The sequence below is a fragment of the Amblyomma mixtum genome, chromosome 2, assembly GCF_055824585.1.
Source record: "Amblyomma mixtum isolate Tamu chromosome 2, ASM5582458v1, whole genome shotgun sequence".
NCBI classification, from domain to species: Eukaryota; Metazoa; Arthropoda; class Arachnida; order Ixodida; family Ixodidae; genus Amblyomma; species Amblyomma mixtum.
Genome location: NC_143013.1, coordinates 228971409 through 228988641, shown reverse-complemented (window position 1 = coordinate 228988641; position 17233 = coordinate 228971409). Strand labels below are relative to the sequence as shown.

Here is a 17233-nt window from a genome sequence, read left to right as displayed (position 1 = left end):
CGCAGCACGCGGGGTCATTTGATCCCAGGGCTTTAATATTCTGTAAGCATGCTGGGAGTCAGCACAAGCAAACTCGCTTCAAATCAGGGGGCACAAGTTGCACGCCGAAAAATTCACAGGTATCCATCCTGGCGCACACCAAGGAGTCCGAAGTGGATTCCCTGACGTCCAGAATATAGATACCACCCACGAAAGCATTTATTAACACGTTTATACAGAGATAATAAGAAACGTGGCCAATGTGGCGAAGAAACCAGAGGGCATGTAAGTGTCACCGCTGATTCCCGTCTAATTTTCATTTCTGCCCCCTTGTCGTTTCCTTCCTCCCTCTTATAGTCTTAGTTCGTATCCATTTCCCTTCCACTCAACTGGCTTGTTGTGTTTGCGTCATCAGAACGACTTTGTACGTCACAACTATAGTCGGCCCGTTTCTGGCCGCCGTAGAGGGCGAGAGAGACGCTCCAGCCTGAAAAGAAGGATCACCCGAATAGGCGTGAAAAGTGCCGAAAACTTGTCAGTGAATGACGAGCAAGGCTCGAGACGACACCGCTGGACACTCGGCCCTCCAGCGTCCGAAGCACCCAAGCCGTCGGGGAGAAGCTTAGCATCATCGAACCAACAGGGTCAACTCCGCAGTCCCCCCGTTCCTTCTGACGAAGACTCCGTGGTCTATACAGCGGCATGTAAGCTTGGGCATCCCACCGTTGGCGTCATGTACTCAATAATATGCAATTCTTGAATATGTGTTTTGTTCCATCTAAGCGTCGCGGTGTCTCTTGCTTCTTCCCTCCTCTCCGACTTTTGAGCGTGCTACGCGCTGAGGTCGCAGCGCAAATGCTCTCACGTCCTCCCCTGCCATCTCTTGGGCCCCGCGGAACTTACGTACACGCACATGGTGATATTCAGTACCGAAGTGCTTGAACACGAGCTTCTGCAATTCCGAAAATTTTTTTGTGGACTTCACCTTTTCGGCTCGCCAATCACGAACAGCTGCTGCACCTTGCAATTTCCAGCAGGTGCGCATCGAACACCCCTCCCATTTTCCCAACTTTTTTCTAGCATGGAAAAGAAAGCGCTGATGGGAAGAGCCATCTCATCACCCGTAAATATCGAAACAATGCTCCCCAATGCCAGCATCCTTGTTCCGAGCGATGGCAGCGGGGTGGGAGCTCCCTCTGATAGAGAAATTTTTCCCGCTGAAGCCCTTCGATGTCTCAAGCCTCTCAAATGGGGTCAAAGTTCCACAATCAGTCACGTGATTTTCCCTGGATTGAAGTCATGAATGTCGCAGCATTCAGAGCAGCTTTGTTTTTGAGACCTTAAATACTGCGCGGGTTCACACGGGACGGAGAGGCAAAGAGACACCGCTAGACTCAGTTGGAACAGAACATATGTATTCAAGAATTACTTACTATTGAGTACATGACACAGAAGCTTGGATTCCCAAGCTTGCATGCTGCTCCGTTGGAGGCGGAGTCTCCGTCAGAAGGAGCGGAGGGACTGCGGAGTTGAGCTTGTTCCTTCGCTGAGGCTCGGCTTCTCATCGATGGCTTGGGCGCTTCGGGCGCCGGAGGACCGACTGCCCAGCGGTGTCGTCTCGGGCCTTGCTCGTCACTCCACTGAACAGACTTCCTCGCTTTTTTTCGATCCTCCTTTCGAGACTGGAGCGTCTTCCCCGCCCTTTTCTCAGCGCCAGCGCCTGCGGCACTCACCGCCTTTCCGGACCGTTCGCCGGTCTGGGTCTTTATCCCCTTCTGCCGTCGCTCCTGTCACTCTTGCGAGGTGCTCTTGACCAGTTCAATGCTTGTCGGTGTGGTGATAAAGATGAGAGCCAGGCTATCGGCCTTCGGACCCCTAATGAACATTGGCCCCCGTCACCCGACGATTCCTGGTGCCATACAGTCTAGAGCACTGCACGGGCCTCAATCTGAGGCCCAAGCCGGGCCCGGGCCCGAGACCTGAAGCCCGAGCCCGGCCCAGGCCCGCGGCTTCAAGCCCGGGCCCGGCCCAGGCCCGCTAAATTATCGCTCTAGCGAGCCCGGCCCGGCCCGTTTCACAGTAACGCTTGAGGTATACTGCTCATTCTGAGCAAGCAGACTGCTACTATCGTCCGATAAGAAACTGGCCGACAAAGGTTCTGAACCCACAGTTTGGCTTGAAGAAAGTTGGTTCTTTTTAACCCAGAAGGAAGTGATTAAGAGTAGTGCTCGCCAGGCCCGTCTTTTGGGCAGTGATCTCGTGTAGGTGGGCAAAGATAAACTCGGAAGTTCCGAAAGCCAAATAATGAGGGCTGCATACGCGCGTAGTAGGCTACTTTGCAGTCCCCCATGATTTTAATCAGTTATATTTTGCCGCCCGCGAAGTATAAACATTAAAGCTGCCTAGCAAGCAGTGGAATGACATTTTTTTAGTGATAGCGATCTCAGAGGTTGAACTCATAGCCGAACTGGTCGCCTTTCAGCAGAAACGAAAAGTTAAAAGGCTTGAGTATTTCACGATGTGTGTTTTGAAGACTATAAGAGTCCTAAACTAATGTTCTTCCCGAATGTATTTCTAAACTAATGTTTTTCTTGAATGTATTTCGAATAGTGTATAGGTATGTTTTGGGATGACGATCGATCAATGGCAAATTAAGACCGGTTGAATTTTACTCTTACTAGTGGAGCAGAAGATAACGCGCAAACCACGTAATAACTTACAGGGCAAAACACTTGTCATGACAACCATGCTAAAGAAGCGAGGAGGAATAGATGTGGTTATGAGATGAGATTTACAAACTCTCGCGAGCTTTTGTGGCTATTTCATTTACGAGACGTCCCGGTGCTGATCAAAAAGAAAACCAAACGCGCTTTAGTTTGTGAATTTTCTGACATAAGAAAAATATGGCTGCAAAATAACAGCTATTTTTGGGGGGGCTTAAAGGCCCAAAGGGAGTCAGGCTGTGAGAGACACCGATGCAGAGGGCTCCGGATCATTTCGACCACCTGGGTTTCTTCAACGAGCAAAGATACTACACAGTACACGGCTGTGATGCTTGCCGCCGAAACAGAAATGCGGCCGCCGAGGCTAGGAGCAAACGCTGGTTCCCCGGCTTAGTAATTAAGCGCATTGACCACTAAGCCACCGCGGCGTGGAAATGAGGAAATAAATAAGTCAATGAATAAAGCTTAGTTTTTTTCTCAGCGCGTACTATAACCCATAGCTCATCCGTGTCACTGCTCCAATGCAGCTGTTGTGTACTTCACTCTGCAATAGTTTCTCTACCGCCGTTTCTCTACAGACCCAAGCCCAGCTCGGGTCCGCAGCTTTAAGCCCGAGACCGGCCCGGGCCCGCAACTTCAGGCCCGGGCCCGGCAAAAACAAATCATATCCCGGCCCGGCCCGGCCCGCGGGCCGGGCCGGGCCCGGGCTTTCGGGCCGGCCCGAGCCCGTGCAGTGCACTAATACAGTATCTTGGTCAAGCGCCTCCGGGGTCCCGCAAAGGGAAGATATCGCCGCAGATAGCGGCCCTCCGGAGATGCGCAGTGCGCTGTCACACTTAGCACGCATTGGTATTCAGCATCGCTCTACCGGTCTGATGACATGCAGCACAAGCCTTGCATTTTAACTATTACTTTTCTTTATTTTCTATGACATCAGGTGAAGAAAGCATCGAAGGTGAGAACATGTGAATATATTCCTTATTATTACCTAGCGCATGAATTTAATACCTTCTGGGCACAAGATTGTTTTAGTAGCTCAAGTGCCAACAGACATTTTTACGCCCACCCTGGCCAGCTGCTTTTGGCCGTTGGGGAGAACGTGGAGGAGTTTTTGCCTCAACACTCAGTTGCTGGCAACTGTTGCCCACAGCATAGTGCCCAGTATGGCGGCATGCTGCGACCTCTTTTTGAAAAGGACACAATTAGCGGCTTCCTCGCTGGTATTGTTATCAGCTGCTGCTGCCTTTTCCCGTGCATGGATGCTAAGGACGGCTTTGATCGTCTACTGAAAAGATTTACACTAATCATTTTCGCACGCATAGATATTGCCAGAACATTTACAGTTTACTAGATGTTTCGCATGGCGGGCTGTGAACGCAAACTAATCGGGTCTTTGAGTCTTCTCGGTTGCCTGCACATGAAATCGGGAGGAATCGAGTCTGCAGCCAGCCACAACGTTCGCATAAGGACTCAACTACCCAAAAGAAAAGCACCGATTTTATTAAGAAAAAGGGCGTTTGCGACATCAAAACCTTGCGCACATGGCCACGGTCAACACAGGCGTGCTAAAAAAAATCAGTAGAACCTGGCTGTTTGAACGTGCAAGCTGGGAAGCGCAGTGCTGCCGCCAAGTTGTAGGGAGTGAAGGCGAGATAGGAGTGGAGGTTAGCGGAACTCTGAGACCAGCAGACACCTTGCATAGAACTATGCTCTCATTTGTAGGCTGACCAAAAACGTATGTAGCCTATCTCCTGTGTTTGTGGCCTGAAACAGCGGCCTCTGTAAGATACGATCATGTAAGACTTGGTCTTGCTCAGCTGACCCACTAACGCTTCTGATCTGTTTCTCTTAGCACTGCGACCTGGTAAGTGCATTCCACAGCATTATTGGGCTTTCTATACGCAAATACGCTATGAAGCGTAAATATGTGATCAGGCGTTGAAGAGTTGGTGCAATCGTGCCGTACAACAATAGTAATGCCAATTATCACCGAATTTATCTTTCAATTTCGTTGTTTGAGTTTTTGAATACTTTAGCATTATGTAAACCTTGCGGGCTGCACGTAAGCAAAAAAACCAAAAACATTTTATTCCTAGTTTGCCCTGGAGAATTTAAATGAGCTTCAATACAACCTGACGATTGCAACCGGCCTGTGGAAAGCTCGTTGCTGGACACTGCAGCATTTGCGAAGCACGGAGTGGCGCGTGCGACATTTTACGCTACTATTTAGTTGTCTGTATTATTTCATAAGGGCATTATTTTAGCTGCTTTTTCTAATATTCCTTCAGAACCGACCGCTTTCGTAGCCAAGGAAAGACACAATTTATTCTGGTTACCGCAGAGACGAGTGAAGCTAAGGCATGATCAGCGGCAATCTCGGTCACAAATTTGTCGAACACAAATTGTGACAAACTATGTTTTCCGAAAATTTGAGGAAGTATAGCTAGTTTTGGAGAGGTACAGGTACTCGCTGAGGCAAACTTAAAAGAAAATTTATGAAAAATACGTTCCACTTTGACTACTGATCCCGTCATAATGAGGATGAGGCCCAAAGGACAGAAGAGAGAGTTTGGTACACCCACAGGCGATAACGGGCTGAAAGAAATAAAATCAAGAAATGTTCGCCTGGTCTTCGCTGGAAAAAGCGGGGTGGGATATGGGCTAAAAGAACTTCGGTTTAAATGCGTGAGGGAATAGGAACGAAGACTGTGAGATTTTTTCACTTTATGACTAGAATCAAATGAGGGTTCTTTTCAGGGCTGCAGGCAGGTAGGGCTCCTAATTTTTGCTCAGTTGTGCCGCTCTTGCATTCCAGTCAGGTCTTATACTTTCTAAATTCTCAGGAAGGTGGTGGTGGTGGTGGTGAAATCTTTTAATTGATGAGATAGACTATGGGAGCCACAGAGTGGCCCCGCTACTTGGTCGGCGTCCCTAGTCCGGGACACCGCATGACAAGGCCCCGTCTCTCGCCCGTTTCACCAGAGCCCTTTGGGACTCAAGCGAGGAGCAGTTGAGGAGGGCAGTCTCCCATGCCTCTCTGAAAGGGGTAGGGGAAGGGGGGAGGTGGGGATTTTGAGTACATGCCCACACCATGTGGAAGATATTACAGGTCTCCCCACAGTGAGGGCATCATCATCCGTGTTAGGATCGTAATGTTTTATGATTGCAGGACAGAGTAGAGCACCTATCTGCAGGCGCCTTAAAGTTCGCTCCTCCGTCTTACTCAGCCCCTTTGCAGGCGCCGCGAAAAGGCGGTGGTTGTCGCTATAATGCGTTATTATTTCCCTGAATCGCAGCAGCGGCTAGTTAGTCTCCGAGCCAGAAGAGCTGGGATGAGGAGCCCGGTGAATAAGCGCTCGGGCAGCCTCGCCAGCGGCCTCATTACCTCGTAAGCCCTGGTGGCCAGGAGCCCAAATGATTCTTTTCGGTGTTGGATCAGTGGCAGTCCGTCTTAGAATGCAAGCAGCTAAGGGGAGATCTCCCCTGCCAAGTAATGATCACATGCTTTTCGGGAGTCCGTAATGATGATTCTAGAATTGGCGTGGGCGGCAGCAAGCGCTATCGCTACTTCCTCGGCTCGTATTGAATTCGGGGCTCGAAAGGAGAGTCCATCAACGTGCATTTCCTGGTGAACGACAGCGGCCGTGTAAAATCCCGTGGGCGATGGCTCTGTTACGTCTACATAATATACACCGGGTCGGGAGCCATGTTGTCTCTCAAGAGCCCGAGCCCGCGCTTGTCGTCTGTTTTCGTGCATGTCGGTGTCCATGTTACGGGGGAGCGGGGAGACCCAGAGCATATGGCACCACAGTACTGCATGGGATACGCTCCGCCTCCTCAGGAGTGCAGTCGTGTTGGATGTGTAAGCGGTTTAGCAGGCGGCGCCCAGGGGCCGTCTGCATGAGCCGCGTGTATTGGTTCACGAGGTGGGCCTCCCGCAGCTCCTGGTAGGAGTTTAGCACCCCCAATGCCTTGAGTTTGGCATTAGAGGTAGCACCGGGAGATCCAGGGCTCGCTTAGTTGCCTTGCGGATGATGGCGTCTATTCGCGCCTCGTCTTGCTTAGTAGTGCGGAGATATGGCACGGCGTAGAGGATCCGGCTAGTCACGAAGGCATAGACGAGCCGAAGCGCGTCCCTGCCCCGCAGACCACCCCGCTTGTTGGAAACGCGACGGATCACGCACTCTACCTGTTCGCCTACTCTCTTGAGTTTCACAATAGTGGAGTCCGGTCTTAGTCTGTGGTGAATGAAAAGGCCCAAAATACGGAGCTCCTCCACCTCTCTAATAGGACCTCCTGACCCTCCTCTCTCTCTCTCAGGAAGCTCTTAAACTCGGGAGGATGATTGTCGGTAATGCTGAACCGAATGTTTTCAATCGATTCACTACATATGCATTGCAGTTATTTGGCCTGAGTATTGATGTAATACCTTGAAGGCAATCGTCCAACGCAGGTTTATCTCATGGTATGTGAAATTATTGACCAGCTGGCCCGTCGACGTGCGACTGATATTAAGAGGAAAAATCTGACCAGACGGAAATTAAACGCAGAAGTTCGCAGACCATATACCGTCAACCCATGAGTCACGAAGAAAGAAAATATTTGGCCGGGTTGAGGTGCCCACCGAGATTAGGACAGTTGCTGCGTCTTTCATGTCCTCATGATCAATTTAATATGTACTTATATATACTAGAGGTAGAAAACTGTAGTGGCTGAAAAATCTTAATTTCTGCATAAATCTACAAGTGTCAGCTATTCCGCCATCGTGTGATCGGGGCATGCAGCTTGGTTGAGGAAGTTCTCTAACAACGGTCCAGCTCCAAATGGAACACCTGGAGATGGAAGAAAGCGGATTACTACAGGCCAACAGTTTCGTGAAAGTTTTGCTAAATCAAGATGCCGCTGTAGCGCCGATGCGGCGAGCGCTGTACAAAAGCCACTTTTGTAGCTTTGTAGATGAAGCCGAAGTCGTCTACATTAAAGGAATAATTAAACGCGCCATTTTTTTGAGGTCCTCTCTTAACAATCGGCCCCTATCGGTCTTCTTGCTCTTTCAGCCGACTGGTAAGCATGCCATCAAGCGAAAATTCGCATGACAGTGTTCCGTTCTATTTACGCGCTGAGTGCACGTGATATTGTGTTTCAGGGGTTGACTGCGTGCGGAATAAAATTCTGTTAGAAGGCACGAACTGTCTGAAATCTCTAGACGTTGCTGACGCGAACACAAACCACGGATGTTCTCGATACTAATCAGCAAAACAGAGGGGACACAGCAAACCCTTTGCGAGCAGCACTTGAGACGAGCGTTCATTACTGGCGGATCCTTGCACAGACAGGCCGAGGCGAGCCTTTTCATGTGTGAGCCTACTTTGGCGCTTGTGTGTATTGGTATGCGGCCAGCTTCCAGGAATTTTGACTGCCATGGGGAGTTGGCGACCACGTGAGCGGCTGTTGATTTCCAAGCTCAAAGTTCTCCCTTCCTCGTGATCGCAACATGTATGTGCGCCTGAGCAATGCGGACAACTTTCGCCAGACACCGAAAGACGGGAACTTGTCCTTATTCGACGCATGCGAAATAATCTCGAAACGGAGAGTAGCTTGGAGCGAACTATTTCGGTCACAAAGAATCTGTGCTGTTGTGGGACGTTGCAGGAAGAATAGGGAAGGGAGGGGGGGGGGGACTATAGCGTTAATAGCGTATGCTCCACTGCAGAACTTAAAAAAGCACATCAATTTTATTATTTTCTCCAACTCAAGTCAAGTAACTTCTTTATAATTGACATCTTGCATCGGTTCGACAGCGTGACAACCACAGCAGCAAGCATAGCCAGAGTTTTGTGCAAAATCTTGCCGTGTCTTTCTCGTTTTCTAATGGCGTTCTGTACTACTTGCAGGGTACCTGCAAAAAAGTATGTGCTTTGTGGGCATTCAGAGACACAATGTAACTGTTTAAGCCTTCGCGAAACAAACACTGCGGAAGAAAGAACGTGGGCTAAAATGCCGCAACCAAGGCGCATCTGCGTGCGCACATCCTTTCCCTTGAATGTTCGCGGCTCATTCTTCCTACCGCTGATCAGTGACCTCCTGCCTATGCTGTACGCGGTTCATCGCTCTTGCCTCGCTTCTAATACCCAAAAGCTCGCCTCCTCCCCTCTTTTCATTACTGACTTCACCCACGCACCTTCCGCACGTCGTACACCCACCTGGAAGGCGTCAAGGGATGCTCTATAACGTGAAGCTGCCACCGCCTGTGTGCAGGGACCCCGGCGACGCGGCGCTGTCCCGCAACTGCAACAGCTTCATCAACACCATCTGCGGACTGCTCGTGTGTCCCGCCATCGTGGTCACCGCCGTCTTCTTCGTCCTCGAAGGCATCAGTGAGTGGACGCGCCGACTCATCTGTGATCGCCTTGCATTGTCCTTAACTGGGGACACTGGTCTTAGAAAATATTTTTCAATTAATGAAGTCACAGCTATGAAATCTTAAGGGAATATGAATTTCAGAGCGCCGATTCTTTATCTCATTAGTAAGGTGAAAGCCTTTAATGGTTCATACTGTTGTCCGTTAACAAGCGTGTCACACGCGGGGGTGGGGTTGACTCTTAGGCTGACGACAAAATTTGAAAAGAACAAAAACTAAAGTGGAATGAACTCGTCCTATTATCCTGGCCCGGTTTTTTTTATGGCTTTTTAACCTATTTCACTCTAATCGTCTTCCGAAGAACCTCGAATGATAAATTTACCTATTTAAGTTAGTAGATCTAAGGAACTACCAATTATTGTTCCCCTAATTGTATTTCTTTTCAAATTCCTGCAGAAAACCCACCTTTCTTGGCACTACGAGGTGAGTGCATTCAGTATGTTTATTCCATGACAAGAGATGTAAAATTTCAAGAAATTTTGAATGGCATAAAAAAAACCATTTCTTTCAGGGTTTTTTTCATCAAAAATTGGAAATTTTGCAAAACGTGAAAAGAACAGATTTATTTGCAACAGCACAACGATCAATAATAATGCTCCGAAGTTCAGTCGAATATGCAGCTATAGATGTCATATTGTGAAACGAACTTCTTGTTCTATTGCACCGAGAAGATAAATAATGATTTGCACTTCAGGCGTATATGGAGATATAAATATCATATTTGTGGAATGAACTTCTTGTTATATTGCACCAAAAAAGAGAACATGAAAACTGATCTATAAGTCATTCCATATCGGACTCAGAGTCACTGTAGCTGGATGCGGCACTACGCGCAGCAGCTGCGTCCACAGCTAGGTTCGACTGCACATACACAAGCTTTAATTTGAACGCGTTCCCCTGAAAGCCTGTTGCGAACCCTTGTATGGACGTTTCCGAAACGGGACCAGTTTCGTTCGCAGCTGGCGGATGATGGTGATATCTGCAGCAGTCGGCAAGCCAGACAAGTTAGCGGCTGGTTGGTGCAAAGGTCTTGCCACCAGCTAGATGGGGCCACATGCTTCGCTGAAGACCCCTGTCCTGGACCAAATTCCTGCAGATGTCCTGTACTCTGCTGCGTTGGAAATCAAGAAGCTAGGCTTGTATTTTGGCTAAAACCGCTTACGTGCACAGCAGCCTATGTTATTTATGACATGTGTGTAGCGCTGTAGAATTTGCAGCCATTTTATTCTACTTTAGCCGTGAGTTCAAGTATTAGTATGCTTTTAAGTCGAGCCTGGATCTTATATGTGACTTGGCCTTCAACCCGCGTACTCGCAGCACGAACAATTTAAAAGCACCACCTGGCACCTGCGATGACGACTGCTCTCCAATCGTTCAACGATGCACGCTGTAATGGTTTTCAAAGCAAAAACAAAAACCTAAACTAAAAGCAAGCAATCATGAAACCTTGAAATTGCATTGTGAAATTTTCGATGTTTCTTTCCATTTTTCCTCGTCTGAAAAAAACTAAAGAAACCATTTTTTTTTCCAAAATTGCAGTGTTTCTTTCAGGCCTTCACATCTCTATCCATGACTTGTACAGAGGTCAGCGTGGAATCAAAGAAATGGTGTTCGAATTGCCGCAGCTCCTAAATGAGTCAAAACTTTGATTTGCTTATATTGATTTGATTTGCTCTGTGTTTGTTTATTTCTTTTTTTAAATTCTCAGATATATGAGTGATTTGGCGCGAAGGACAAATCCTGTTGGGAGGAGCGGTTCTCCTTGTAGCCGTAGATTATAGTGACACAAAATGGAGCGGGAACCTTCAAGCGGACCCAAGCGGACGAGAGCACATAGCTTGTTGCTCATGGCGGGACGTCTCCTATTTCGATCCCTGTCCCAACTTATCAGCGGCCTAATTCAGGTGTTCCCAAAGTTAAATCGACACTGCGCGTTTTCCTTTTTATACCGAAGTCTTTTGTTCACCGTCGACCACCCTTCCAGCACACATAGCCTACCTTGAAGCCCACTGCCTCCGGAGGACTGTCCGCGCTGTCAGATTCCAGCGTGTCGATGGCCTAGCTGAAGATCAGCACAGTAAGGAGGCGGGAGGGCGCTTCGAACGCCAGTGCGGGCTGAAGCAACGCCCTCCTCAGGAGTCTGAAACCCGAGCGGTCTCAGTTACTATGTGCTCAGTGGACTCACTACCCTTTAGTTGCAAATATTTGTAGGATACTGTATATATTTGGTATATATAAACGTAAGTATCTGAAAGTATACGCTTCCGTCGTCATTGTTTCAAGGGCCCTCTACAGAGACTCAACAACAACCTGGACATTACTGAAGTGATGCGGGTACTTTGTGCCACGCGAAGTATGATGGCAGTAGTAGTTGTAGGGGTTTGTTTAAAAAATAATAATAAAAGGAAGGAAGATACTTTTACTAGCCCCGGCATCCGCCATCGCTACGGGAAGCAATAAAGGGATAGCAGGCAGACTGGAGGCATGAAATGAAAGAGTTGAGGGGACAGGCAGAAAGGCTAGAGGGGAGAGAGGCCCAGTATACAGATATACTATTTACACTGTAACGTATGTACAGGTAGGGAGCTTGTGATGTTCATATTGATGACAGGTACAGAAGCTTGAGGTGAGTTGAGTTTAATGGCGCATAAGCAAGTAAGGCTATCATGCGCCAAGACAGGTACAGAAGCGACTAAATATTATACCTTCTTCTAATGGCACCGTCTAAGACTGCTCCACCCGAGACACAAACCAAAGGGGCCGCAGTCACTGCGATGTAGGAAAATTGATGAGGTGCAAACATCTTTAATTAGATAGACGTGCTTAAATTAATTTTTAGATGTTATAATTGCGGAACAGATGAGGACTAGGAGGGATTGAACAAGTAAGTTCGCATGTCACGCGGCTTGCTGTGAGCCGCTTGAGAGTTTTAGCCCCTTCGTGTCCAATAGTTTCCAAATTAACAAAATTTCTGTGTTGCATCGCACAATCAGTACGCGCACTTGTGCACTTGCGCGTGCGAGCAACAAGGTCAATTCCCATTATTCTTTTGCAGCCTACCAAGAGCCCCTGCGTCGTGAGATTTACGAGACAGGCAACCTGTCGGAGCTTCTGCCGACCTTCAATACCAGCCAAGTGTTGCGCGGGGAAATCTTCGGCGAGGCGGACAACTGGTGGGACGATACGAATGCGACAGAAGAAGAGCCAGAAATTCCCGTTAAATGTACGTGATCAAGTATCTCTAGAGGTCAATGGTGCCTCTCAGTGCCTTCCAGCGCCTGAGGAGGAGGATCCGCGTAGTTTTCTCTTTGTATGCGCTTGCTGGGGGAGCAGTGAATAGCGCCTGCCAACGCAGTGATGAATCACGCTGCACTACATGTGTGTGCTTTTTGCGGTATGTTTTATTTATGCATATCTTCAACACATTGTTGAGGTACCCTCAGTCGGTCGGCGAATAATCGGGTGACGCATTGGCTAAACTTCGCCCGTACGGAGCATACAGCATCATATTTATTTATTTACGTTTTCTGCAGCACCCTGAAGGCATAATTGTAGGGTGGATGCATACACGCACAAGTCGAATATACGGCACACCCGAAACATTTGTACAAGATACAATGAATGGCTGGAAAAAAACACTCAACTGCGAATTCACACTCGCCGAAGTTCTGTCACGAAAAGAGAAAAAGCGGGAAACAGCAACTGAGCATGTCACAAGTCCGATAGCAGCGCTGACAACTAAGCTTCGGACTGGCATTCAACAACATGCTGGGGCAGCTTGTTCCATTCATTGATGGTATGCGGGAAGAAGGAGTGCTTGAAAACATCAGCCCAGCATTCTGTCTCGGGTATATTCCACCCGTGGTCGCACCTTGTGGATAAGAAATGCGGTGGCAGGAAATCAGCTTTAGGATTAATACTGGTTTTATTGGAATAGATGCGGCAGAGAAATTCGAACCTAGTTCCCAACCAGCGCTCTTCCAGTGAGTCCATATTAAGCTACAGTTTGATATAGCTACTGAAAATATTAAAACAATACTTGTTAGTAACAAACGTTCTGCACGATTTTTAACGCTTTCAGCATATCACAATCGGTTCCAACACGACGATTCCAAACTGCAGAGGCATACATCATAATTGGCCTGGTATAAGTGAAATATAAAATTTGCTTAACTTTCCGAGGAGCATTCTGGAAATTTCTTTGTTAAATGTTTAACATTCGTGAGACCATTGTAGAAATGTATTCAACCTGTTTTCTCCGGGTCAGGTCAGCCGAAATATAAACACAGATACATTTGTAATCTGTCGTTTCAGGTAAAAGCTGGTTGTTTAATAGATAATCCGACACAGTAGGAGTACGCCTTCGCGTAATGGAGACCCAGCAGCATTTTGCAGCATTCAAACTCATGTTCCAGATTTCAGACCAGCGCTTAATGCGCTTCTTGTTTTGCTGGAGATCATCTGTGTCATATGGGACTTTAACTGAATGATACAAAACGCAGCCATCCGCGCACAACCGCACCTCGCAAATAAAATTCTTCACTACATCACTGACATAAATTAAGAACAGAAGAGGCCCTAACACAAGTCCCTACGGAACACCAGAAGTGACTACTTCTATGTCTGAAAAGTGGCCGTTCCCCGACTCGTTGCTTGCGCCCTTCAAGATAATTTTTAATCTTTTGAAACACTTTGCTTGTTGCACCAAGAAACGATAGCTTATGAAGTAACAGGAGATGGGGAAGTGTGTCGAAGGCCTTTTTGAAGTCCAAGGATGCGCACTCAACCTGCTGCAGGCTGTCGAGTACAGACGACAGGTCATGAGTGAATTGAGCTAATTGCATTGTCCATGAATGGCCAGCCCGAAAAGCTTGTTGCGATGCTCTGAAGAATTTACTCCATGCAAAGTATTTGATCACAGAACTGTAAATGATGTGTTCCATTATTATACAGTACATGCAAGTAAGGGAGATAGGCCTGTACTTTACAGGACTATTCAGTGAACGACCTTTGTGAATTGGGACTACGTTGGCTTCCTTCCATTCCTCAATCAGGGAGCTAGTTTTGTTTTTTATTAAACTAAATATACAAATAATACGCAGCCCTGTCGGAGCAGGCTCGCAGGGCGTATGCAGAGAGAGCGTCCCAGGATGCGCTGCTATAGGAACTAACCTACCATTTAACTATTTTGAAGGGCTGTAGAAAGTTTGCGGTTGCTCACTTTTTCTCCAAAAAGCGAGAAGAAATAAAAATGACGCGACGGACAACCTACGACTTTAAAAAGAAACACGCACGCCTTGTAACTTCGACTAAATGCTGCATTACAGGGCTGGTATATTGTTGCGGGAAAGAATATATTTACAGATATTTACAAATAGACAAGAACAGCTGCGAGCGGCACCGAGAACACAGTCCGAACTTCTTTGTCGTCTTCTACTCTTCGTCTTCTACTCTTCCCACTCGTGCCATCGCTGTTTGTCGTCGTCGTCTACCCGCTTCAATATATTTGTATGACGTAGTCGGTGCGTAAAATGTGCGGCCATGCACGGTTTTGTCGCTGCCGCTGGTGGCGCTGGCAGCCAGGCGCTGTAGCGCCCACGTTTTGTAAATGGCTAACCTCAGCCAACGCATTCGTGAAAAGTCAACAGCGCTACACGTGTCTCCGCTCCTCGCAGTGCACTGGCTGACGGTCGCCGAAGCTCACCACCCGCGGTCGTCGGTGGCCGCTGGCTTCGATGGCCGCTCGCTGTACTACGCGGGCCGCGCCGACCGGGGAGACGCCTGGACGCCGTGCTTAGTTGCTCGGAAGGCCAAGTAAGCTGCCGAGACTGCGCAACGGACTAAGCGCTTCGCTCTTCTGTGCTGCTTTAAGAAATTTCTATCTCTGTACCGGGAGTATTTTATGAGCTTTGCGACAAGTTTGGGTCTCTCCCGAAAGAGGAAGGTTAAAGAGCACTGCGACCATGGAGGACCATGGAGGCCCTTGCTATCCGAGCTTCTCACCGAAAAGTGCGCCGGAAGTCACGTGACTTTGCAAGGCACTACTGCGAGTCATCGGCAGAGGGTGCAGACAATGGTAACGCTGGGCGCAGCGGCGTCGTCGGCTGCGGATGCACAAGCACGCTGAGACGACGGCCAAGTATGTGTGAGTGTGTGTGGGGGGGGGGGGGGGGAGAGCCTTCCGATCGGGCTTCAAAAATTGTGACGGAGCCGCCTCTCCTGACTTCTTCCCTTCCTCCATGGCTGCAATGTTCTTCCCACACCGGAATTACGTGGTTGGATTCCTGATGCTTCCTCAAAAAGAATTAATGAAACGGAGCGTGAAAACAAAAGTTATTCCACTTACGAAAATCCACATAAGTTCAGACAAAACTGCCTCTCACTCGCCTATTTCACTCACCCAGAGAAGTTTACAGCCGCGAATTTTGACGGTATCGTCCCTTCGCGTATATTCTGTAGACAGTGCAGGGACGACCAACGTTGCTGGCGACTGATTCAGCAAAAGAACCTCCCCATTTTTCCTTTGTGGGTAGCATTGGATGGATAACATCAGTAAATCCTTCCTCTAACCTCGCGTCCTGTGCGCTTTTTATCTTAACATTTTTGTCCAATGCGTGTCGATCACCTTTACTTATCGATGCCTTCTCGGTGCGGTTGAAACAGCAGCGCTCGCCTCCACGAAAGCATGAAGCGAACTGGATAGTGGCGCCCTTAACGTTATTTCCATTAGTTTTTGTTCGCTTTCACTGCTTCTTCTGAAACGGGAGGCACATCTTCCCGTTTTAAGATCCATCGGCCCTGTCGGAAGTCAGGCAGGCAAGCAACATACCTATCTTTGTGCAACTGTCCCATCGAGGCGCTGATTCTGGTGAGGCAAGGTGGGAATGGTAAGATGAAGGGATGCTTTGTAAGGAGTGTTGAGAGCATACGATAGTCTTTGGGGTGGTTGTTGTTGAGTGAGAGCGATGTAAATTTTCTGCGCGCGACAAAATCACATACGCAGCTGTCACTGCGAGATGCACCTGAGTATGCAACAAACGCACGTCTGTTCTCGGGGGAACTCGACTCACTTTTCTGCTTGCGAGCGGACGATGTTCGAAAGTCCCTACCGTGAATGTCACCTATCACCCCAGTATGGATGGAAGGCTGGGCTGTACGCCGGAATACAGTGATACAGCTAGCCTCTTGTGTAGTGCTGAAAGTGTGCCCATCGACCCAGACACGGGCAGACAGCACGCGCCTATTTTCTGTGCATATGCTGCCCCCTTTCTTAGCTAACTCACCCCGTACACCCTGAATACCTCCGGCGGGATTGAGGGCCTTTTTTAGCATTGCGAATAATAACAAACTGACTGTTGCGTCACCAGGCCGACGTGCGTGTCCAGCCTGAGCTCCGGCCTGGTGCACAGCGGCTACTTCCAGTACCTCCTGGAGACCGAGGGACTGGTGCTCGCCTGGCTGCCGGTAGGTGTACACGCCAGTGTACCGGACAACGCAGTCAGGGCAGACCCCGCCGCCTTGGGTGACGTCACCTTCTTCGCCAGGCAGCTCAAGTACGAAGACGAAGGGTGCGTCTCTTGAAGAGCCAGGATTCTGACGGCAGCGCAAAGAATTGTGCAATAAAAATAAACACAGTGCACTGCAAGAAGGAAAGAATATTGTCAGTAAAAAGTTTCCAGAGTACTTACTTGTGTATGCTGGTCCATTTTGGAACATTAGAAACGTGTCAAACCGGCGAGGACATAAAAGTTCACCGAAAAATAGCAGCGACGATTGAACGATAAACAACCGAAAACAGATTGTAGAACGCCTAAGATGAGATTAAAAAATGAAGCATACATAAGAGAGACATCCTTGAGCAGCACGGGACCAGTTAAATGTTAAAGAAATGTAGGCCTCCTTAGACGTGGCAGAAAACAGTGTAATGAGGTTCATAAAGTCAAAATGATGGGGCAATCGCGGCTTTCCTAAGCCTACATCTGTGCACTTTTCTCCACTGGAGAACAAACGGGCTGTGCAGTTGTCAGCGTTGAATAAAAATCATAGCGTGTAGGGTGGCCACGTGAGAAATTGACGCAATCTCACAAAGGAAAAGGAATACATTTTGTTT

General features: G+C 48.3%; 1 protein-coding gene across 1 annotated transcript in view; it reads left to right on the top strand.

Moving 5' to 3' along the window:
* The window catches only part of LOC149362851 (uncharacterized), a 30289-nt gene extending 15351 nt beyond the window's left edge, over positions 1-14938 (top strand). Inside the window, exons 9-12 of the mRNA XM_089567489.1 lie at positions 8961-9079; positions 9520-9546; positions 12179-12346; positions 14799-14938. Coding sequence (XP_089423615.1) covers positions 8961-9079; positions 9520-9546; positions 12179-12346; positions 14799-14810 — 326 coding nt within the window. The 3' untranslated portion in view covers positions 14811-14938. The remainder of the gene's footprint in view (positions 1-8960; positions 9080-9519; positions 9547-12178; positions 12347-14798) is intronic.
* The last annotated feature ends 2295 nt before the right edge of the window (positions 14939-17233 follow it).